This window comes from Castor canadensis, chromosome 4, assembly GCF_047511655.1.
Source record: "Castor canadensis chromosome 4, mCasCan1.hap1v2, whole genome shotgun sequence".
Classification (NCBI taxonomy): Eukaryota; Metazoa; Chordata; class Mammalia; order Rodentia; family Castoridae; genus Castor; species Castor canadensis.
Window position 1 is genome coordinate 150,621,778 of NC_133389.1, and position 25,079 is coordinate 150,646,856.

General features: G+C 41.3%; 1 protein-coding gene across 1 annotated transcript in view; it reads left to right on the top strand.

Moving 5' to 3' along the window:
* Positions 1 to 3,398: 3,398 nt before the first annotated feature.
* Positions 3,399 to 25,079, top strand: part of LOC141422709 (aldehyde oxidase 3-like) — a 109,949-nt gene continuing 88,268 nt past the window's right edge. The window contains 9 exon segments of the mRNA XM_074072308.1: positions 3,399 to 3,918; positions 5,436 to 5,493; positions 7,270 to 7,366; positions 8,627 to 8,735; positions 9,943 to 10,069; positions 15,324 to 15,385; positions 18,980 to 19,060; positions 22,083 to 22,163; positions 24,924 to 25,068. Coding sequence (XP_073928409.1) covers positions 3,865 to 3,918; positions 5,436 to 5,493; positions 7,270 to 7,366; positions 8,627 to 8,735; positions 9,943 to 10,069; positions 15,324 to 15,385; positions 18,980 to 19,060; positions 22,083 to 22,163; positions 24,924 to 25,068 — 814 coding nt within the window. The 5' untranslated portion in view covers positions 3,399 to 3,864.

Here is a 25,079-nt window from a genome sequence, read left to right on the forward strand (position 1 = left end):
GCCATTATAATAACTTGGGGTTTTAATCCTCATGGATGCAGAGCAGAGACGTAGAAGTAATTCTATTTTAAAGGATGGCACTGGAGGCTGTGTTGACGTAGGTGATGGGAGGGCAAGGGTAGAAAGGTAGACACAGTTCTCTGCTTTCTTCCCCTCTCTTTGGCAGGTGCTTCCTTTTAATCCCTTTGCCAGCTCCCCCTCCTCCAGACCACTTCTGTAAATGCTGGGATTCTCAAGGGAGGTGCTGGTCATCATTTCTCATCATCACCAGGTGGTCTACTCCTGGGGCTGGGAATGATTCTTTTGCTGAAACTCTCACTGCAAATCCAACTCTTGCTTTTGATCGTCACTTGGATTTCTCAAAGGCAAACCAGACTTGATGTGTCCTGAGCAAATCTCCTTGTCAATGCACCCACCGTGGATTGCTCAGTCTGAAAGGGAGTGGGACACACTACTCTCTTTGTGCACGTGTCTATGCAGGCACAAAATCTGTCAATCCCACTTTGTAGATAGTTCTTAAATCTGCCTCTTACTATTTCACTGCTACTATTATTACAAAGCACCTTCCTTCCCCCCTGATTTTTGTAATAGTCTTCTCTTGACTTCCCTGCATTCGTTTTGCTTCCTTATAAACCATTCTCCATGTTAATGCCAAAGTTTTGTATGGATGTATGGATACCCACACACATCTGCACATGTACAGATGCACACATACATGATATGATCATGTAATATCCTTATCTAGAACCCTTTAATGGCTTTCTATTCACCCACCAAGATTATGTCCTAAATCCTTAAGGTGGCACTCTGTGATCTAGCCCCTGCCTGTCCCTTCCTCTTTGTCTCAGGATCCCCTCTATTTACCATCTAGATTTCCCATTCTCTTTTACTCTTTGGAGCCTTTGCCTGTCCTCTGCCTGGAAGATGCTCTCACTTTTACCTTTCCATTTGAATGCCACTATGTTTTTGGGAACCAAAAGCCACAGTCTGACAAGGTCACTGTGGCTTAGCAGCATTCCAACAAGGTCAGAATCTGCAGGTGCACCATGTCTCTATCACGGTGGGAAGAAATGCTAAACGGTTTCCCTTGATTGAAAAGAAGTTTACAAACCACCTTCCATTGGCAGTAAGAATGCCAAAACAGAAAGATTGTAACTAGGTCAGAATGTTTTTGATGTTTAAGTTCTCTTCCTCTTTTGTATAAAGCTGGCTGAGAAAAATAAAATTTTGCCAGTTGGTCACCAGCCTTCTGGTCATGTGTCTTGTCATTCTCTTCCTGAGTGAGTGAGTACTTTTGTGTGTCTCATCTGTTAATTCCTTTCCTGAGTCCTTTCTGGATCCCAGCACTATGTAGTGTTTCTGTGTTGTTACATACACAAAAATAACTCTAGGTCTTGTTAAAATGCAAGTCATGGGGCATGCAAGCCCAGAAGCATTGAGGTAGGACAAAAGTGGGACATCCAGAGTCATGCACAAACAGGAATGGAGGGAACAAGTAAGTGGCATGAACAGGTACCCAGACCTGTTATCACTACTCTTGGGTCAACACCTCTCCCTCTCTTCATATCCAGAGTTCCATGGCAGAGCAGAGAGTTCCTTATGGCAAGCTTCCAGAGAAGGATAGCCTGAGCTTGGTTCACACAGCATTGCACCATAGCTCCTCTGAGGGGTGAAGAGGGACAATTTGCCCAGTGGGCAGAGCTGTGGGCACCATACCTGGTTATCCACTTTATGTGGAATACAGAAGTGGCCCAAGGTGAGAATATTTGTGGGGCAGCAAATGTTTTGATCAGCTGACCAAGGATATGGGAGGGGGAAGTAAGAGGCACAGGAATGGGCACATGGGAGTGGGCCCATTGTGTGTAAGGATTTTTACATCACAGATTAACACCCAGCAGAAAGCTCCCAAAATAAAGAGTTGCCAGATAAGCAAATGGAAAATGACAAGGCTATTTGACAGGCTCTTGGTCACCCATGCAGATGCAGGGAGTGACAAGCGTCATGGCATTGGGGTGGAGGCTGTGCTTGGCCAGCTGCATGAGGTCTTACTTATCATGTAAGCACCTGCTGCTGCAGAATGGTCCATCTGTCCAACACAGAGCAAAGCTAGTCCTCAATCTGGCACTATCCCTCCAGGAGCTCAACAGACCATTTGGTGACAAGCTGATTACATTAACTCCTTCCACCCTGGGAGGAGCAGTGATTCACTTTCACAAAAATAAACATGTTTTCTGGGTAAACATTTGCCTGTCCTGCCTGTAGTGATGGCAACCATCCCCACTCTCTTAAGGGCCTGCACAGTATTAAACCCACTCTTCAGATACCATGTGACATCATATCAGGACAATTTACAGCGATATGAAAGGATCCACTTTATAGCAGAGTGGGAGCGAGCACGTGGCCATGGATCCCACTGGTACATCGCATGCTGTACCACTCAGAAGTGCTGTTCTGACAGCAGTGGATGCCTAGCGAAGGCTTGACTGCAGTGCCACTCTCCAGGATGCAGGATGCTTGAAATTGAAGGACTCTCTACCATGCTAGCTCTCAGTAACAACAGACTTGCAGAAAATAGTTGGACATTTATAGCAGAATATGGTTACTATCCATTGAATATAAAAAAAAACCTTCAAATTGATAAAGTCAGAAACATTAGGAGGAAAAAGTCAAAGGACAGAGGATAAATACAAATATTCACTAAGTATGTAGAAATATGGATAACCTCACAAAAGAAGAGCAATGTCAGCTATATCTGTCATCAGATATTGGGGAGAGGGGCAGTGTGGATAACACTTGATTTTGGTGAGGATGAAGAGAGGCACACTCTCTCACACGTGACCTGCCGTATTAGGCACATATTTAGAAGGCAGTTAGTTGGAGTCAGTAGTGTGCACACCTTCAGCCCAGGAATTCTGGTTCTAAGAATTTGTCTAACAGAAATAGTTGCTCAAATGGGCAATGATAAATTCCAAGGACTCCCGTTGCAGTACATCCATAATTGTGGAAAGTTGAAAATAACGTACACTGTAAATCAGTAGATGGCCATTTAATATATTATAGCAGAAACAAAAGCAGTTAACATTTACTGAGAGTTTGCTCTGTGCTGGGTGCTGTTCTTGACATGTATTGATCCTTCAATAACGCTGAGGGAGATACTGTTTATTGGGTCATTTCACAGATAAGGCCATTGAGGCACAGTGAGCCTCAGTAACTTGAAAAAAATCAAATTTTGAAATTGTATGACTAGCTCAATTTCCATTTTTGGAAACTAACAAAAATAGAACAGGTGTGCATATGTGCATGGGAAAACCATGGGAATCTACAGGAGTCTGGGAATTGCTAACTGAAAAGTAAATGTTGGCATGGAAGAGTTTTACTTTGTGCTTTGGGCCCTTCGGTAGTTTGGTGTTTTAAAACTAAGCATTCTTTCTGTAATTTAAAAACAAACTACAAAGAAGTCCATTGGCATCAAGAAATCCTGGGTGCAGCGTGTGTACATAACTCAGCTTCACTTCACTGAGTACAGAAGGTTCTTGTTGCTGGAAAGTTCGTTCCAGGGGATTGGCCCGGGGGCAAGGACAAGTATGTACTGAGTTAGAGATAAATTGAGATTGAATTTCCAAACGGGTTAAGGAATGAGGGGGTGGGGAGTGGGAGTAGCAGAAGAAAGTGGGGAAGGAAGAAGGTTGAGACATAGAGGGACAGGACTGGATTAGAGGCGCTCACTCAGAAAGCTGATCAAATCACTGCTCCTCCTGCTCTTCATCCTCCTCCAGTGAGTCCTTCAGCAAAGTCTGTCTGGGGGACACAGCGACGAGTGCCTTTGACACAACTTCACAAACCTCAGCAGACTATCTTTGAATAATGCCTAATTTTAAGGAATCAGATGAACTTATTTTTTTTGTGAATGGAAGAAAAGTAAGTTTTCTACATTGTTATTACTAAAATTTATATAAACAATGAAACTCTGGTAGAAACAATATTTTATTAATGTCACCAAAGAAGGTATTAGACTCAAGTGAGTAGTATGAGAGTGGCTGATCTGCTCCATGAGGCTTTGCCAAATATAGTAGTAATATATATTTGTAATTCTTGAGAGAGGAAGGAATGAAGAAGGAAGGGAGAGAGAGAAAGAAACAAAGAGAGACAGAAAAGGAGAGAGGATTTATAATTCATGTAAAATGTACTAGGATTATTAAAGGAAAAGCACTTGATTATATTGATGTCTTCATACCACATGTTGTAACTGCTTTTGTATTCATCTAAGTTGTTGGATACTAACTCCTATTTATTAGGATTCTCCCTCTCTCTCCTCCTCCCCAGCTTAGACTCAAACTTCTTTATCCCCCTCTTCCCTGCCACTGCTGCTACACACACACACACACACACACACACACACACACACACACACACATACACACACACACACAAAACAAAACAGGAATATAAAGTCTTCATGCATTTGCAAATAATTATAACACTTTTGACCAGGAAGAATGGAAGAGAAGACTTATTGGAAAGCCAGGAATAAACTTCACTGTTTACATATAACAGTTTGTTCCTTTCTGGTCCCATCTTGTTTGGAGTTCTTGAGATTCAGCCAAGGCATAACCCAAGACTGGGATATGCTCTTCTTTCCATTGTCTTTGACATTGTGTGTGTGCATCACATTGTGACATGCAGTATGATATTCTTGTTACTTGTACTATTGGCAACAAGGAAGAGGCAAAGTTTAACTGAGCTTAATGGTACTGTGCTCTGTGCACTGCAGATGCAGTTGTGAAAAGAAATGAATGCTCAGTGAGGTTATGCAACGTGCCTGAGATCATTCAGCTAACAAATACTGGGGGGACCTTGACTTTTATCACTCTGTCCTTAAATTTTTATCCTTTCTCCGACTCCCAAACTCCTAAAAAGATGACCATTCTTCTAGAATCCCTGCACTGAAGTAGGTGGTGGTACAAGTGAGTTGGGTGACTGTTTTCCTGGGGTGCTGAAAGAATGCCATTGCTCTTCTGGTGCCAAGACCTTGTTTACTTAACTTCTCAAAGTTGAAGTGAAGAACAGAGAATAAAGCACAGGTTTTGCAGGTGGTCCAATTCTCCATTTCTTGTATTCAGCTGTATGAATGCAAGAATTTTAAAAGTGTGCGTAGCTCTTCAATATTTCATACCTCTTTATTATTTTCCTGAAACCAGTGTTGTGCTAAAACGCTGTCTTGTTGGTTAACCTCTGAAACAATGCCAAACACGTCTTGCCAAAATAAACCCAAATACAATACAGCATTATGCAATTTTATAATTGCAAAGAGTGATGTTTGGTCAGGTCAGGCAAACAAGATCAACAAACATCTTCTAAATGATTCTTACTATTGAGAAATAACGGTGGGCCACAGGAAAACTGCCTCAATCTGCACGATCCTCTCCTGTGTGCAGGTCACTGAGAGGAAGGCAGACTCTGAAGTTAATTTATTGTTCTATCTGAGAAAAGTCCGTAACCTTTGGTTTGTTTGGGAAAACAAAGCAACATTTTTTAACTCTAGAAATTATGATTTCTCTCACGTTTATGAAAGTGCTTCCTTCTTTCATGCTTTGCTGGAAACATTTTGATTGTGTGTAGGAATGGAATAAAGCAAGTGGCTTGCCTTGCAAGTGGGATGGGACGTCACAGTGGTTCCCAGTTTGAACGATACCTGGGGATATTCTTTAAAATGAGGGTTTTTCCACTTCCAAGGACCCTGAATCACTCTGAGAAACGGTAATTCATGGGCCACTGGCTTCTTGGCCAGCATCACATTTAGCTTGGACCTACTAATTGTGGTAGCCTGATCTCCAGGTCTGGCCACCAGCTCAGTTGTGAGTTCCTGATCCTCACCTCAGCCCCTGCATGGAGCTGAGTGTTGACTGAAGCTCTGGAGGGAGAGAGAATCACCTGAGTTCCCCAAAGTTGAGCCCTACAATGTCTGGCCAGTCTTCCTTGCCCCCTCCCAAGTCCCAGATTTTATTCATAGGGTGAATACGGGCACCCCACCATGGGCTGGTCCCTGGGGCAGGTTTAGAAACTAAAAAACATATCACCTGCATCCACGTACAAAATGAGAGCCAGCACCCAAAGAAAGACTTGGGTAGACCTTGACTCCTGTTTGCTCTGTGTTTGTATGTTTTAATACTTGCCACCCGCCCTCCAAAAAAAAGAAGTTTGAAAAGTGCCCTTAGAAGTTAATGGGCTGCACCCTATTTGCATGCACATTTATTTTTTTGGGGGGGGGTGGTACTGGAGTTTGAACTCAGGGGCTTGACAAGTGCTATACCATTTGAGGGGCACCTCCAGATCTTTTTGCATTAGTTATTTTTCAGACAGGATATCACATTTTTTTCCCAGGCTGGCCTTGGATCTACACATCCTGTAGCTGGGATTACAGGCATGAACCACTACACAGGCTTGTTCTTTGAAATAGGGTCTGATTAACTTCGCAAGAGCTGTTCTAAAACCTCGATCCTCCTATCTCCACCTCCAAGTAGCTGGGATTACAGACATGAGTAACCATGCCCAGCTGCATGCACTTTTTCTGCTTTAACATCCCACACTCATATAACTGGTTAAAGGTGCAATGACAGCACTGGCATATTTCTGACATTCACTCTGAAAACCATCTCTGACTCACTCTATCCCTGAGCCCTCCCCATTGCCAATTCAAGAATGAACTGAAAGTTCAAGCATTTTGTGTCAGACGACTATAGATTTTTCTCTATATATTTAGGACAAGCACCCAAAGTTGTATTATATTCTTTTTATATTCTATATCTCATTGATTTAAGAAGAGGTGGTATTGGAGTCTCCAATCGCATTGGAAGTTTCCATTCTCAGTGACTGGCATGCCTTTTCGATGCCTTTCTCTCAGGACTTGGCATGAATTAAAGTGATAGCATTGACTTGCAGTCAAAGTTGGCGTCTTTTTGAATTAGGAATGATCAGGATTTCGGACTTCTAAGAGGACTCCCTCCACCATCTGGGGTTGGTTGAGGCTGTTTAATTTCCCCATGAACAAGTGACTGCCATCCACTGGCTATGAGGCAAATGGTAAGAGTTTCTCAGGAGACGCTGCACGCTGGCTGATTTACACTGGGCACCAACCACTCGAATGGCAAGCAAGATACTTCAAGAAAGACCATTCCTGTCCTGAAGTCATTTTTCCTGTGCATGAAAATTTTAGAATATAGACTGAACGAATTCAATTTCCTCTTTTTTCCTTGACCATAACTCTTCTAGTCCGAGTCACAGGCACCAAGTATGGCTGTGGAGAAGGGGCCTGTGGTGCCTGCACGGTAATGATCTCAAGATATGACCTCACCTCCAAGAGGATCAGGTGTCCTTCAAGACTGACTCCCATGTGACCGACTCCCATGTGACCGTCAAACTCCCATGTGACTGACTCCCACGTGACTCACTGACTCCCATGTGACTCACTGACTCCCATGTAACTCACTGACTCCCATGTGACTGACTCCCATGTGACTCACTGACTCCCATGTGACCATCTCCCATGTGACTCACTGACTCCCATGTGACTCACTGACTCCCATGTGACCATCTCCCATGTGACTCACTGACTCCCATGTGACCATCTCCCATGTGACCGACTCCCATGTTGATTTCCCACAGGATTCATTCCCTGCACACTGTGGCCCACCTCCCAATCAGAAAGGAAGCTGAGCCACCTCAGTTTCTATGAGCTGGAACTAAAACAATCTTACATGCTGACACTTTGAGAAAGAGGCACGAGATTGCCCTGAATCCTCCCATCGATCCTGACTCTAAGTCTTAGTCACTTCATTTTACAAATGAGGGAAGCTGAGGTTCTAAAGGAATTTGTACTTTCACCAAGGCCATAGAACTAGTGAGTGGTACAGCCCCAGCCCCAGCCCATCAGTCTGTAAAGCCTAGACTCTTCCTATTTTAGGGTGTCCCCTGCCCCCAGGAGACCTTTGAAAGCCACCTTTCCTGGTATCTCTCTTGAAGACAGATGACAAACTTTAGGTCCTAACTTAATTTCTTTCACTCTGCTCTTGAGAGGTACAATGAATCTCACATGCACTGCAACCTCTGCGCATTTGGGAAAATGTCCAGGTGTCCTCATTAATCATTTAACCCATAGCCATTGAGGTACCCCTAAGCACTGGAAACCAAACAAAGTTACCTGCACTTGTGGAACGTGCGAGCCAGTGAAATTATCAAATGACCTGCCTTACAGGTGGGCCTCATTGAACTTCTCCCCCAGCCAGCTAGGCTTTGTCTAAAACCACACATAACCTAAATGTTTCAAGGGTAATTATGTCACTGTGTGACTAGCCAGTACAACTGACAAACTGAAATGAGCATAGGAACAAACAGAGGGCACTTCGACTCCTATCTGTTAGCAAGATATTTTGAAAGATAAATGGCTTTCTTAAATAGAATGCTTAAATTCAAAATCATTAGTGTAGTGACTCAGCTTTAATATACACTCAATCGTGTTCACGCCAAAGTAATTACAGCTATAATCATCTAAATACACTTTTTCTTTGTGTTTTTCTAACACTGCTGCTGTGTGCAAATTATTTGGGGCTTCACTATGTGAACTCTGAAGTCACATCTCTGTCACCGCATGTCTGGTGCCCATCTGCTCTCTATATGGGGCCGCTGTCACCACTGTAGAGGGCATAGGAAGCACCAAAACCAGGATTCACCCTGTCCAGGTAAGAGCATATTTAACAAATTTTGATGAACAGGGGTTTTGGTGGTGTCTGTAGTTGCTGTTAGCTTATAGTATTAGAGGATAAAGATGGCAGGTAAAGGTCTCTGTCCCTTTATTAGAAGAAATATTACCCTTTTAATTATTTTTCCTTCTGAAGCCTTCCTTATTATTCTTTGAAACTTACTATAAGTCTATAAAAATGTAGAGAAGTTGTGAAGAGGAGGTGGTTTCCAGCCTGAGTCACTATCTCATCACCTTAGGGAGGAGTTCTCCTTCCAGGAATGCTTTGGGTCCTACCACAAAGACACAGAAAGGGGACAATTCACATTTATTTTGGTTTCTGCAATAAAATGAGACAGACAATGGTGTATATTCTATGTTTGGTCTGTGCAAATAGCCAAGCTGCTGATTCTAGCCAGAAAAAGAATTATTTCTGAACTAGATATCTTGTATTTGGCATTCGTTGCTGTATAATAGTCTTTTATAAGACCATGTATAATGAGTATCCCAAAAATTAGGATATAAACGCTTTGAGGGAAAGGATTATGTCTTGTCCTAGAAATATCTTCAAGGAATTGGGGTTCCGTAAAGATTGTTAGCAGAGAACTGAGTAAAAGGGAGGAAGACTGTCAATGACCTAGTTGTCTTTTTATCCCCAGGAAACCTCTCACGACATCAGAGGCACACAGCTAGGTGTGTTAGTCTCAGAGCCAAGTTTGTAGATGAGTTTTAATGAGTACTAAAGACTCATTAATAAAATTGTCCAAAAAAATAACTGAAACTGCAGGTAACTGCCAAGGTCAGAACAAAAAGCAAGAAATAGAAAAGATGGAACTCTCTTTATGGAGACAGGCCTTGACAATAAACGTCTCCAAATTAAATTATTTTGTGCGGGGTAGAGGAGGGGTGGTCAAGTGGTAGCAGAATGAAGACAGGACAAAATAAAAGTAGGTAATTTCTACTTTTGTGGCTTGGTTGTCCCTTAGAAGTAATGTACTTGGTCAACATTGATCACTTGCTGTCTCAACCACCTCGATGGAGTCTTTTCCCAGAAAGCTTCTCTCTGCATCATAAACATGAGCAATGACAGCACTGCCAACTGCTACCCTGTATCTGCTTGTAGTCAGACCAAACACAGGCTCTGATTCATCTCTGATGGCTAGAACCCCTAAACTTTTACCTGGAGCTCCCATGTTCTTTACCTCTAGGAAAGAATTGCCAAAAGCCATGGGACCCAGTGCGGCTTCTGCACCCCAGGCATGGTGATGAGCATCTATACTCTCTTGAGGAACCACCCGCATCCCTCCACAGAGCAGCTAGTGGAAACCTTGGGTGGTGAGTCACTATAACCTATTAAGTTGTAGGATGATTATTATCCTAAACAAGAGGATCAGGGATGCTAGCACATCTTCATGCAAGGAATGGGCCAAAGGATTTGATAAAGATGTATTTACTGATACTTATGATCTACATTTCTCAAGTATTATTGGCAAGAAGTATCCAACCCTATTTACCAGGAAGGGAAACTGAGGCAGCCAGCCAAAAAAGAAGTGTGAATTTTCAGTATGGCTCTTACGTTCTTGGCACATCAGTTCTTTTTGGTAACTTAAGTGTCATATGTATTTGGATTGCATATGCTTATTGAAACAGTCTTTGCATGGGTGTCATTGATGCAAATGCAGTGTTATTAAGATGGTGTTTGGAAACATTAGGACTTCAAAATTTTTAAATTATGTACTTGGAGCTAGCCAAAAGAAGCAATGACCTTGTGGTTTATTTTTATTTGTTGTGGCTGTTGCTGCTGCAGTTGTTACTGAAGTAGAATTAATGCTTATAAAATCATAGACTCTCAGGAATTAAGAAGGAAAATCACTTATGACTTAAAAATCCTGAGGACTTTTTTAAAAAGTATTTCTCCTTCTTTGTCCTTTTGAAAACTTTTTTTAAATTCTAAAATATTATATGTGCATTCTGTCTTATCAAAATACTTTTAAATTTCTATTCTGTTATTTGCAAATCTGTTAAACGTTGCCGTACATCTTTATGTAAGTTTTCAGCTAAAATATTGAACAGAATAAGCCAAGCAAAGGCTTATGAGAAAATTAATCAACACTGTTAACACTGAACTAGTGCTTAATCAAGTACCATGCATTTACATTCAGCTCTCCTCTGTAGAGAAGCACAGACATGTCACATGCCTTCTGAAGTCCTCATGCATTGTGCATATGGCTTTGATCAGATTCTCAGTCTAGACTTCTAATCCCAAAAGAGAAGGGGGATAGCTTTCTTGAGTACCCAGTCTCCCCCTACTGTTTCTGGGCTCTCTCACCAATAACCCATTCCTGAAGAGATCCAAAGAATTGCCCAAGAGTGAAGTCAACCTCACCTAATGCCCATCTTTTTAAAAACCAAGGTCAGTGGTTGCCTGTCTGCAATGTCTAGGACCACTTTGATTCATTGTGATTTCTCAAAAAGATTATTGCACAGTGTTTCACAATATCATCTAAATATTATTTCAAGGTCCCGGGACATAATTCACCTGGTTCCATCTGACCCCTCCTTGAACAAATTTAGAGAGGCTAAGGTCTCTCTTATAATCTCCATCTATCTGGGATTCACAGCTTTTTTAACTGGGTTTGTCTGATGATATTAGTTTATCAAGCATTCCTTTGGTGAGCAATACAGAAACAAAAATAGGAATGAGGTAGTTATGCCTTCTCTGTCTTTCAATTAAGATTATTATCACTGAACAATGTATTTATTCTTTTCTTAAGACACTTGGTTCTTTTTTTTTTTTTTTTGCATTTCTATTAGAATTTTATTTTCTGGGTTTTTTTTGTTGTTTATTTTATTTTATCTTTTATTTTATTCATATGTGCATACAATGTTTGGGTTGGTTCTTGATGGCATTTTCCACAAAATGTCAGTTTGGTGTTTAGCCAAGTTGACATTGCTCTGTGCCACACTTTTCTCCTCATCTTCAGTTTTGCCCCATGACTTTCATTGTTTCATCTCGTTTCTTCTTTTTTTGGCAATACTGAGGTTTGAACTCAGGGCCTCACACTTGCGAGGCAGGTGCTCTACAATTTGTTTTTGCTGATCAGAAAGCAACCTGATTACAGTTCTCCTCCCTCATTGCAATTATATCTTTTAAATTTTATTTCAGAGAGCTTCCTATGCCCTTTCTGCAGTTTCTGGCCTGTGATGGGAGCCCTTCACTGCTCTGTACTTTCTGAAATTGGCTTCTTACAGATTTTGGCTCTGAAGAACACCGAGCATCCCTCTTCTGCAGAGACACTGCCCCCCAACGTTCTGCCATTCTCATATCACTGCCAGGTGGTTAGCTGATAGCCATGCGCCTCAGTGATTCCTCCTACTTTTGAGACATGCAAGAACTTTTTAGCCTTTCTTCTTGTAGAAGAGGCAGAACTTCTTTTTTTTTTTTTATTCATATGTGCATACAATGCTTGGGTCATTTCTCCCCCCCACCCCCACCCCCTCAATACCCAGCAGAAACTATTTTGCCCTTATCTCTAATTTTGTTGAAGAGAGAGTATAAGCAATAATAGGAAGGAACAAGGGTTTTTGCTAGTTGAGATAAGGATAGCTATACAGGCTGTTGACTTGCATTGCTTTCCTGTGCCTATGTGTTACCTTCTAGGTTAATTCTTCTTGATCTAACCTTTTCTCTAGTTCCTGGTCCCCTTCTCCTATTGGCCTCAGTTGCTTTTAAGGTATCTGCTTTAGTTTCTCGAAGCAGAACTTCTTAAACCTGGTCATATCCCCGCTGTAGCCTTCCTCTGTTCCAGTTTGTAACTGGAACAGTTTCTCTAAAATAGCCCCATCCATACCTTTTGTTGAACCTGGTCTGGTAGCCTATGTTGGCAAACCCCCTCTAGGAGTTAAATGTTGGTTCAATGGGAAGGATGGAAGCGGAGTATGAAGGGTTCCCACACTAAGGCTGCAGGCAATGCTGAAGCTAGTTGTTCAAACAGACCCAGGAGTCAAAGAGGAAGCTGGATTCAGTAAGCGAGAAATCTCAACACTTTGCTGAAAACTAATATACTAGAACAGATGTCAAAAGTCAAGGAATTCTATGAATCAGAGAATCAGTTTAAAAATAGTAAATTAGAAAAGGGAGTGAAAAAGAAAAGAAAAGGGAGTTGGGAATACAGACAATTAATTATCTCTAGCAAGCATTGTGTCCCATGTGTGACACACAAGAGAGTCTTAGGCCAATTTCTGTTTGTTTGACTTTAAGCTCTCACCCAAATTGTCTCTACCTCCTTCTTTCCTATGATGTTCCTGGATTTCCATTCAAGTGTACACTTTATGATCCTATGGCCCATGCCTTTTTTTTTAATTTTCTTGTTTTTACTGTCATCTCTAGGTTTTGATGATGCCTGTTAGACATCAGTAGCTTCATTGCACCAAAATTGCAAGTCTTCCTCTTAATCACCTACATTCTGTGCCTGGATATCTAGACACCACCATGTCAGCTAACTTTTCTTGAGTTCTTTCTACGTGTCAGGTACTACTCTATGGTAAATACTATAAGCAGGTTGTACAAATGAAGGAACTCATACACAGAGTGATGAAGTTGCTGCCCAAGATAACATAATTAATTAGTGAGTGGAAGAGTCAGAATTTGAAACATGGGAAGATAAAAACCATGTCTGGTCTGAATATACTTATACACTTAGACCAAGACTACTTTTTCTAGTTATTTTCTCTGGAGAATTACAAAGACCATCTTTATTATCATTCTTTTCCCCCACTATAACTGGTGTCCTCTTTGGTTTCATATTTCAGAGCATCATCTATGTATGTTTTAGTCTTCTAACTATTTCCTTCTCTAACTAAGTCGTAGACCCTTCTATAGAAATCAATGACTGCATGTGCGTTATGCCTGTGGGCCTCACATTAGGGGAAATCAATCCTGAACAAAGTTTCTGATTCAGGGCCGATTCATATCTCTAAGGGGTCTACCAACACACAAATTTTGTGTAAAATATTGTGTGTACATTCACTGAAAAGACATCATCAAATACTCAAAGATTCCTTGACCCTTCATATAAAGGTATGAGCCAGTGGCTTAAAAGACACAGAAATAATGGTAGAACAGTGGCATCCTGAGTGGATCTAAGTGTTGTGCCCCAGACATGTTTTCCTAGTCTTTGTGAGAAATACTGCATCTGTGTCAGGGTTAGTCACTTTGATATTATATGTTAACACCACCTAGTGACTGTCAAGAACTGCAAAAGATTTGAGATTTACCCTACTTACAAGCCAAAAAATTAACCAGCCACAGTTTGATGGATTCTCACAGAAGATACAAGACCACTGATTCAGAGACAAAGGACTTTATTACTCACAGCACTAACAGCTATACTAGTAGCATGTGCTCCAACTCCCTTATGGCAAGGTGAAGAGGGACAGCTGATGCCCACATATGAAATGGGTTATACTACAGGAGGCAAACCCTGACCTCTGCAACTCTTCTTATGTAATGGCTGGTTAGGCTCCCAAAAGGTGACATTATCTGTCTTATACTGGAAGTAAGCATTCCTGCTCATTACTCAACACAGAGTCATCTCCCAAGTTCCTTCACTGTACAATCAGAGAGCCTAGACCAAAAGCAGTCAATGCCTCTGCTCTCAAGATGCACATATCTCGGGCATGCAACTTGTAACCCTTTGTGAGGGTTTTCTCTGTCCTTTCTCTTCACCGATTTTCTGTTCTTTTCTCTTACTCAGAGTGTATCCCAGAAACATCACCTAAGTGACTTCTTTTTTTTTTATTCATATGTGCATACAATGTTTGGGTCATTTCTCCCCGCTTTCCCCACCCCTCCCTTACTCCCCCGCCCCATCCCTCTCCCCCCCACCCCCTTGCTACCTGGAAGAAACTATTTTGCCCTTATCTCTAATTTTGTTGAAGAGAGAGTATAAGCAATAATAGGAAGGAACAAGGGTTTTTGCTGGTTGAGATAAGGATAGCTATACAGGGCATTGACTCACATTAATTTCCTGTGCGTGGGTGTTACCTTCTAGGTTATTTCTTTTTGATCTAACCTTTTCTCTAGTTCCTGGTCCCCTTCTCCTATTGGCCTGAGTTGCTTTTAAGGTATCTGCTTTAGTTTCTCTGCGTTAAGGGCAACAAATGCTAGCTAATTTTTTAGGTGTCTTACCTATCCTCACCCCTCCCTTGTGTGCTCTTGCTTTTATCTTGTGCTCAAAGTCCAATCCCCTTGTTGTGTTTGCCCTTGATCTAATGTCCGCATATGAGGGAGAACATACTATTTTTGGTCTTTTGGGCCAGGCTAACTTCATTCAGAATGATGTTCTCCAATTCCATCCATTTACCAGCAAATGATAACATTTCATTCTTCTTCATGGCTGCATAAAATTCCATTGTGTGTAACACCTAAGTGACTTCTGATAACACTAGCTCAATGTAGAAAACTACTGGGATTTTTATATGATTGGGGGGAGGGAGGGATGAGAGGAGACTCAGGGATGAAGAAGACATTCCAAGTGCAGAGAAATGGGCTTTGGGTTGAAATATTTGTGTGTTCCTTTCTACGCAGGTAATTTATGCCGCTGTACTGGATACAGACCCATTGTGGAGAGTGGGAGCAGTTTCAGTCCTGTGAGTGTGCAATGACTAATAACTGCTGAGCCAGCAGTTCTCAGTTAAGAAGCCAAGCATCCCCTGCCTGCTCCCTCCTCAGTTTTCAGGGAAAGTGCAATATTGTGTGTTAGAGAAAAATGGTTTACCATTTTTCCCATCTTAGTAAACATAACTAGATATTTTTTCAGAAATACAGACACCTTAATAGCTTTTTAGAATGTGAAGTTTATGAAACAGCATATTCTAAGTGAAAACGGATTGTGCCATGCTCCTAACATCTTGCTTCACAATAGGGAAAAGCCAAGAGGAGTCTGTTTCTCATACTGTCACTTCAGCAACACCTGCTGTTGAATCATAGCCAAAGTGAAACATTTTTGTCAGGCAAATGCCTATGTTCTCTCTGAATGCGATTCCATCCAATTAATACTGATGGTACATGGGGAAGCGAGAAGTCATTTCCATCTTTTATGCTGCTTGGAATCAGTTACCACCAAGCAACCTGCAACATCCTCAGAACATCAGTCTCAGATCCTACACAGGCCCGTGCCCTCTGCAGCCCCCTCTCTGAAGACACACATGTTTTCCCACATTCGAACAGAACACTTCTGACACCAGATGTGCAGTTTTTCCACACCAAGCAATTCACTAACTCTCCAGACATCAGCAAGGTGTCCTATCAATTTAACCCGATTCTAATACTAACTACTTGGAGTTAGTGTCACAGTCCACAAGTTAAGGGTTCAATCTCACAAGAGTGCTCCCCCACCCAAACACACCCTTCATCTGTCAATTACAAGTCATAGTCTCCTGTGTCTCTGACCTACCATCTATAAATCAGAAGTTCCCTTTCCTCCCTCCTTGGGTTACATAATTTGCTAGAATGACTCACAAAACTCAAGAAATTCTTTTCTTATGTTTGCTGGTTTACTATAAAGGCTATTACAAAGGAAATAGATGACTAGTCAGGATGTAGAGATATATAGAACAAGGTCCAGAAGGGTCCAGATTCATGGAGATGAGGTGTACCACCCTCCCAGCACAGGGATGCAGTCACCAACCCAGAAGTTCATAAACCTCCTTATTCAAGAGTTTTTATAAAGCTCAGTCTCCAATCACCCTCTCCCCAGACATAAATGGGTGAGGCTGAGGGTTTCCACCATCTGAACACTTGATCTTTCTGTTCACCAGCCCCATTCTGAGTCTATTCAGGGTCCCACAGTAAGCCTTCCTGGCATAAACTCAGATGTGATCAAAAGTAGCTCATCATGAAAAACTAGACATTCCTGTCACTCAAAAAGTTCCGAGGGTTTCAGGTCTACACTAGATACTAGGAACAAAGACCAATTTTTTAAAAATTGTAATACCCTCCCCCAATAAAGCCCTGCTAATAAGTATCTAAGAAAGACTGTGTGAAGTCATTAATCTAAAAATACAATCCTTTTCTTGCAAAGATATATCTTATAAATTAAAGAAGTTATATATCCAGACATATTTTAATTCCTATGTTGTTTTTAAAAATATGGAAAAGTGAGAAAGATTTAAGATAATGACAAAAATGGACATGTAGTCAGGCATGTTGCTCACATCTGTAATCCTTGCTAGTTGTGGGGTAAGATTGGGGGTTCAAGACCAGTCCCGGCCAAAAGTTTTCAAGACCCTATCTCCAATAAAAGGTGAGCTACATGGGAAGCATAAAAAGGAGAATCATGGTCAAAGCCAGCTAGGGCTTAAGTATGAGATCCTATTCAGAAAAATATCTAAAACAAAAAGGGCTGTGGTTGGGCTCAAGTGGTAGAGTGCCTGCCTGGAAAATGCAAGTCCCTGAGTTCAAACCCTACTACTACCAAAAAGGTGTGGGGGAGAGGTGGAGACATACAAACAATGAAATGTGTCTGAAGAAAAGATTAAAGAATGGAAATAGAAGCGGAAGGGATGAATATGACCAAAGTGCATTATATGCATGTCTGGAAATATCAGAATGAAATCCCTTTGTACAATTAATATACACTAATTTTAAAAGATTAGAGAATGGGACTAAAGAGCTCAGTAAGTGAAATTGACATGAATAATTCATATAAAATATTGATCATTATTCATAGAAGCTATAAATATTACTATTACTATCTATCTGAGCTGGAGAAGTAAGACAAATCATCATTGGATTTATTTACTTACTTACTCATTTTCAATTCAAGTTGTTCATTCATTCACTCACTATTATTTGTTATAGACTCCAGTTTGCTTCCATTGTCAGCTGTATTTCATTTTCGGTGTCCTTGTGGATTAAAAGACTTTTGTTTTTTACTACTAGGGTTTGAACTCAGGGCTTTGTTCAAAGTGGAGTGCTTTTAGGTGCTCTGCTGCGTGAGCCACACCTCCAGCCCTCTTTGCTCTGTTTTGAGACAGGGTCTCAATTTTTGCCAAGGCTGGCCTGGACCATGATCCTCCTACTTATGCTTTCTGTGCAGATGGAATAACAGGCATACTCCACCATGCTCAGCTATTTTCCATTGAGATGGGGGCCTCACAATCTCTTTGCCTGAGCTGGCCTTGAACCATGATCCTCCAGATCTTAGTCTCCCAAATAGCCAAGATTACAGTCATGAGCCACCAGCACCTGGATTAAAAGATGATTTGAATCAATTTAATAAAGTAGATCTCTGGGTCAGAAGAGCACAAAGAAAAGACCTGTGCTACAGATTTCAAGCCTGAAATGGTTGCAGGGCTCATGATTTGGGCAACAGTACTCTTCAGCGAGGCCCAGTCTGGGGCTCCAGGCCTTTCACTCCTTCCTTGGACAAACTTCTCCCTATTCCTCTCTCTGGAGAGATGACGGAAGTCTAAGGGTCTTCATACATGAGACGCACTGACTACAATGCCAGGCTGTGGTACACAATCAGGAAATTGTAGTTACTGGTAATAATGACAGAGAACACAAAGTTATATTGTGCATGCTTGAACTACCTCCATTATCAAGTGGTCAGCTTCAAATTCTGATCGCACTGTTCCTTAGCTATGTAATTTGATAAATTATGTAACCTTTGGCTTTGTCTTTTGATCTGTAAAATAGGAGCATGATTATAAGAATTAAGTTATATCCTGTCTGCAAAGCACAAAACATCACATCGAGCACATACTATATGCTTAACAAAACCTAGACTGCAACTAATATGGTTACTACCACCACCACCACCATCATATCTTAGTCCATTTTATGTTATTGTAACAGAATTCCACAGTGTGGGTAATTCATAATGCACAGGAATTATTGGCTTTCACAGCTCTGGGGACTGGAAAGTTCAAGATCAAGGAAGTGCATCTAGTGAGGGTCTTCTTGCTGCAACATACCATGCAGAAGGTATTTAATGGTAGAAGAGCAAGGAAGGGTGAGAAAGAAGCAAAGTAGAGCCTAAATGATCCTTTTAATAAGAGCCTACTCCTGCTATAGTGGCATTAGTCATTAGAGCTCCTAATACTATCACAATGACAATTACATCTCGATGAGTTTTAGAGGGGACAAACATTGAAACCACAGCATATCATCATCATCACCTCTTCTGGCATTTTATAACTCTAAGACTCTGAGCTTGCCACTTTTGTTTTCTTCTATAGAGTTCAACCTGCCTCCAGATGAAAGGGAAGAAGAAATGTTGCTTGGATCAAGAAGAAAACAAGCCTGAGAACAAAGCTAATGTAAGTTTCTCTTTTTCTCTCTTCAGCCTCCAGCTTTTCATATTTGGCCTCCATGCCTCCCTTCAGTCCAACAGGGTTTGGGGTGCTGGTGGAGGGATCTTGGAAGGTTCCAAAACAAATGTCTTTCTCCCAGTCCTCCTCTCCCTTTCCTTCCATTGACCCTTAATTACTGCCAACCCAAGTTTACTAGGGAGAAAGGGATCCCCCAAACGGGGCCTGCAGGAAACGGCAATTATTCAAAGATGGCACCAGCATGGTGCTGCTATCATTGGAAAGAGAGGGCCTGCCTCAAATTCCAGCTCTGTGATTTTTCCCACACAAGTTTCACTTCTTCCTCAGTCTAATTGGAATAATATTTCATATTTGAGAAGAGTAAGTGTTAGACAAAAATGATATACACAAAGTTCCAAGTACAGAGATAAACTCCAGCAATTGCTTATTAAATGCCGTTTTTCATAATGACTGAAATTCAGCCACCCTTTGAGCCCATTTGGCAAGAGATGGCTCATAGAGGCAATAGAAATTAGAGTGTCTAGAGAATTAAAAATGTCTACTTTCACCCTCTTTGACCCAGCAATTCCACTGCCAGAAACCTACCCCAGAGAATAATTAGAGGTAGCTCAAACATTTATTATGCAAAGAGATACCTCTCACACTGTTATTTATAATAACAAAAATTAGAGGTAACCTAAATGTTCAACAATAAGGGATCACCTAAATATATCATGACATAACTATGTTATAAAACATAGACTATCTTGTAAAATCTTTTTTTGCAACACTTAAAGAATTGAAAAATAAAAGTGACTTGTTTGAAGTGAAATAATTTAAACATTGAGCAATTTAAAAATTCAACATTGAACATCAAACAAAGGGGAAAATATACTGATATATATAATATAAGCACATACATAGTGAGAAGAAGGGGTGGAAAGAAATACATGTATTAATGGTGCTTATCTTTGTGCAGTTGTATTATGAAATAATTTTACTCTGTAGATTTTTCAGTAACTCAACATGCTTTTTTAGTAATTGCACACACGCAAATTTGTTTAAAGATCCCATAGATGGTATAGTGCCTGCAGGAAAAACACAATTCTCTCTGAATGCCAAGTTGGCTTGAGTCCTAGTTTAGAGTTCAAAGCAGAAGAGGGAACTTGAAAGACTGATATGGGCTGTTTACCTGGTAGCCATCAAATATCTCTGCTTGGAGTGACAGGAAAGGTCAGGCCTGCCCCTGACATTTGTAGGCCCAAAGCAAGAACACAAGTGGAAGATTCCAGTTCTCTCTTCTTGTTACCCCACTCTGTCCTACACTGCTGGCATCACAGATTGGACAGCAAGCTTACATGTTCAAGTTTCATTATTTCCCAATCAGCTGCCCTTTGGCCATGGCTCAGGCTTCTCTCCTTTCTGGAAGGAGGAACTGGAGCAGATACCCACATGGGCCCTGGAAGTGGGTTTGGGACCTTTGGAACAGGAAATTCTGAGGTTGTGGTGCCCACAGCCTGTGGCTAATAGATGGAATGGGATACCGGCTGTAAGTGGAGCGTTCCTTGACCATACAGTCTCTTTGCCCCTAGGAGGGGCATGGTAAGAAGGGAACCAGAGCAGAGATGGAATAATCTGAAGCCCAAGGGCAATAGGGAATGGCTCCTTGAAGCCACATTTGGTGCTTCTGACACCAATAGAAATATAAATAAGGATGTACTACAAGATGGCAGACTTCTCACTTCTCAGCTGCATAGAAAATTGGCATTATAAAAAATCAAATGGAGTGCTTAGTCTAATTCTCCAAGATATTACTACTACATTGCTAATTCTTCCACTGCTCTCCCCCTCACACTGAGTTCCTGTAAGAACTGGTACACTTCTGATGGCTGACCTGTCCTAGAACTGCATCAGCTGACAGTCAGAGCTGGACCTATTACAAAGCCTTGTCTTACTTTGAGCTGCAACCTGCTGACCTGTAACTTCCCCTGTCCCTCAGCTATGAGGCAGACCTCCACACAGATGCAGCCTGCTCTCATCCTCAATGCCCTGGGCACTCATCCTCCTGTCTCCTCTCTTGCTTCACTTAATATCTCACCTACTCCTGAGACTCCAGGTGACACCTCCATACGTGATTCCCAAATCCCTTTCTTCTTTTGTTCTCTTTCCTGAACTTGATCCTGAGTCTATCATGCAACCTAACTCATGGCAGAGTTCCCAAATTCCCCAGAATTACTTATGAAGCTTTTTTTTTTTTTAATGTGGTTGCCTGAGACTTCCCTTGATTTTACTGGATTAGACCTTCCTGTGGTGTGGCCCTGGAATAACTCTGAACTTTTACAAACCCTCCCAGGAGACAGATGCAGCCAGTCTGCAGACCTCGAATTGGAAAGCAATGCAAACCACAAAAAAATTAATTCCCAGAAATACTGGCTCAGAAATGCTGAGTGGCTCCTGCTGGCTGCCAAATACTGTCTCAGATATGAAGCCTGCTTTAAAGACTTCTTGCGGTCTGGTCTGAGCCCTCCCTCCTTATTCCCTCCTCCCACACACACCCCTGTCTCCTACTAGCTTCCTCTGTAGTCAAGAGGATCTGCTTGATCTCTGTCTGCACCCCATGAGTGACCTCTCATCTGAGTCAAGGCCCCTGCATTCCCCGTCTCTCTCTCTTCTGTAGGAGCCTCTGCATTCACTGCTTCTGCCTTCCCAGGAAGCTTGCTTCCTGTGCCACTCCTTGACACTTCACTTCTGCTGCCCCTCTGTCTAGCTAACTCTCCAGCTGGGCCTAGGGCCAAGCACAGAGCAGTTGCTTAATAGCTGACCATTTCCTTCTGCTCCTCAGCTCAGCTTCTTCAGGCTTCACCAGGCTTCTCCAGCCAAATCAGAAGGGAAGGGCTAGCCTGCCTCCCTGCCTCGTGTCCCAGGGCTCTTTCCAATGGGAGGTTCTCAATGCTAAGGACCAAGATACTTATCCACCACTTTCGACTCTGGTTTTACCCAAAAGGCTAAAATGTTTTTTTTTTTCCTTAAGGTTTGCACCAAATTGTATGAAAAAGAAGAATTTCAGCCCTTGGACCCAACCCAGGAACTTATATTTCCACCTGAACTGATGGTTTGTTCTCTTTCTCCTGGTTTATTTCTGTCCATATGATGCTTGTGAGGGAATGAGCGGTCTCGCCAGCTCACCCCAAATTGTGTCTCTGCTACCATTTGTCCTGTGATGGCTTTGTATAACTGTTACCCTCAGGGACCCATGAAAGCATGTTTCCAGGCTTTGCCTCCAGGTAGACTCAGCTTGTTCCTGGCCTTTCTCACTCTCTGTGTCCAGGGCAGAACATTGTGTAGTCTTTATTAAGATCTGGGGAAAACTCAGGATATAAACTGTGAGCAGCTACAAGCTCCCTATCTCATATTATCTGACCGGCTCAGGTTTAAAGCATTTAGCTACCTCCTTTTCATTTTTAAAAATCATTACTCAAAAGCAAAAACAAGAAAGAAAGAAAGAAAAAGAACAAAAAGAAATTTAAAAATAGTTCCCTAAGCATCCCTTGGACACACTTGTGTTTGTTTCAGGTTGAGCTAGGCACTTGAGATGCAGAAAGACAAACTGACTGCCCCTAAGGAGCTCACAGTCCTTCCAAAGTGGACAGAAACCTTTGGGCTCCCACTGAGCCCTATCTTTCCCCTGCAGGGCATCCTTATGCCCGGCTGGGATTGCCCTTTTGCTCACTAGGTTGTGAAGTCATATGGAGTGATATCTATTGACATTTGTAGTAACTGAAATTAAAACTGGAAAATATTTTAAATATTCATTTCTCTCTCTCTCTCTCTCTCTCTCTCTCTCTCTGGTAATCAGGGCCTCCTGCTTACTTGACAGGTGCTCTACCACTTTAGTCATACACCCAGTTTTAGTTATTTTTCAGATATGATGTCATGTTTTAGCCTGAGCCAGCCTGAACCAGGATCTTCCTACCCACTGCCTCCCACATAGCTGGGTTAGCAGGCACATACCACCAAGCCTGGCTTATTGAATGAGATGGGGTCTTGCTAACTTTCTATACAGGCTGGCCTTGAACCATGACCCTACTGATCTCTGCCTCTTGAGTAGCTGGGATTACAGTCATGAAAACCACCACTCTGACCTGCGTTTATTCATTTCTTTATTAGTAAGAATAAACCCATTAGCCTAAACAACCTATTATTTGTGAAGAATAGCTATATTATTCAAAAGAAAAATCAGTGAGAAGAGTGGCAATTTTTATGTATTTTTGTAAATCTCTTTAACACTGTGACTTAAGAGAAGCAGCTGGATTCATATATCTGCCTCCGAATTCAGTAAGTTGAGATACCACACATCATGCCTCCTTTATAAATCCCCACTGTACACTGAGGGAATGGAAAGGAGGAAAGCAAGTAATATTCATTATAAAATTATTTTGACCTTGAGATTATTACAAAGGGTTTCAGGAACCTCCAAGAATCCTTGGACTATACTTTGAGAAATGCCAGCTTCACCTAATGAGAACATACAAATTATTTCATTAATCAGAATTTTCAGCCATTGCCTAGGCCTCCCAGCCCTCTGTCATCCTTCCCAACAAAACACATGACCTAACTCAACATTTATAGAATCTTTATGAAACAGAAATGTTCATCTGGCTGATCTGCCTTTCCTTACTGCTTGTATCCTGTGCCCTTCACTATGATTTTTGTTCTATGAAAACTTGGAAGCTCCACCAAAAGATCTGCCCTTTGGATGCACCCACAAAGAACAGAATAGTTTTTATAAAATATTTTTGCAAACGAATTAAGCAATTCAATTCCTGCTTGAAAAATGGTTTCCTTAGTGGAAGAAGAACAAATTTAAACATAGAATGTATCAGAGAATTAAATGATCCCTGAATCAAATCAAAACTGATAACACAGAAGTCCATTAAAAAGAAAAGAAGAGAAAGGAAAAGACAAAGGCTGCTCTGCTAAGAATGGTCAATATTTACAAATTATACTCATGAATATGTATTTCATGCTTGTTCATGTCATCTTATTACTACCTACCACAGACATTGGTTTTAGGGAAATTGATGAGAGAAAAACAAAGAAATTCTGCCCGTTAACTATTTTTTGATAATTGAGAAAGGCCCAGCTTTCAATTATAGCTGTGAAACCCTTCAGTCTTGTTCATGAAACAATAAAATCTCTGAGAGGAAAGTCCCACTGACTTTAATAAATTTGGCAGTCTGTGTTTTTACTGTATTTTTGCTGTTCAATAAAACAGTCATTGTTACCACATACTTCTATGACCCCTGAGATCCAAAAGACTTTCTTATGTCATCTAGCCAAATTCCTAATTTTCAAATAAAGCACACCAGGCCTAGAGAGGTTCCAAGGTTTTCTGAAATTCATCTGGCAACTTAGTGGCCAGGCTGGGATTAGAACTTGGGTCTTCTGTTTCTTGCTGTATTCAGTGTATTTCTGCTCTACACACTTGTCTGATAATAAATCAGCACACAGCCCCCAGCACACACAGTTAAGTCTCTGTTGATGTTCTATCATTATTTGTAACTTAATCAAAATTATTTCTTCAGTTGGGAATTTGACATCAGAAATCTTATCCCTGTACATAAGATTCCTATTTGTTTATAAGTTAAGATTTAATTAAAATCCAGTTCTTTTTTTTAAGCTATAAGAAATGGGAGAATAAATATGCAAAGCAGTGAATTTAATTATGAATTGGTTAGGCTATCATTCTACAAGTATTTTCGCTTTATTGTCCATGGTGGAGTATGTTCGTTGGTGTTCGGTTTGTGGGCATAATGAAGCTTGTGTGTTTTGATAATGACATCAGCATTAAACCTGAGTTTAAATACTGCAGAGGATGTCAGAGGATCCCCAAAAGAAAGTTCTGACTTTTTATGGAGAGAGGACTACCTGGATTGCCCCAGGAACCCTAAAAGACCTCCTGGAACTGAAAACGAAGTACCCCTATGCTCCTCTTGTGATGGGGAACACTGCTCTTGGTGGGTAGCAA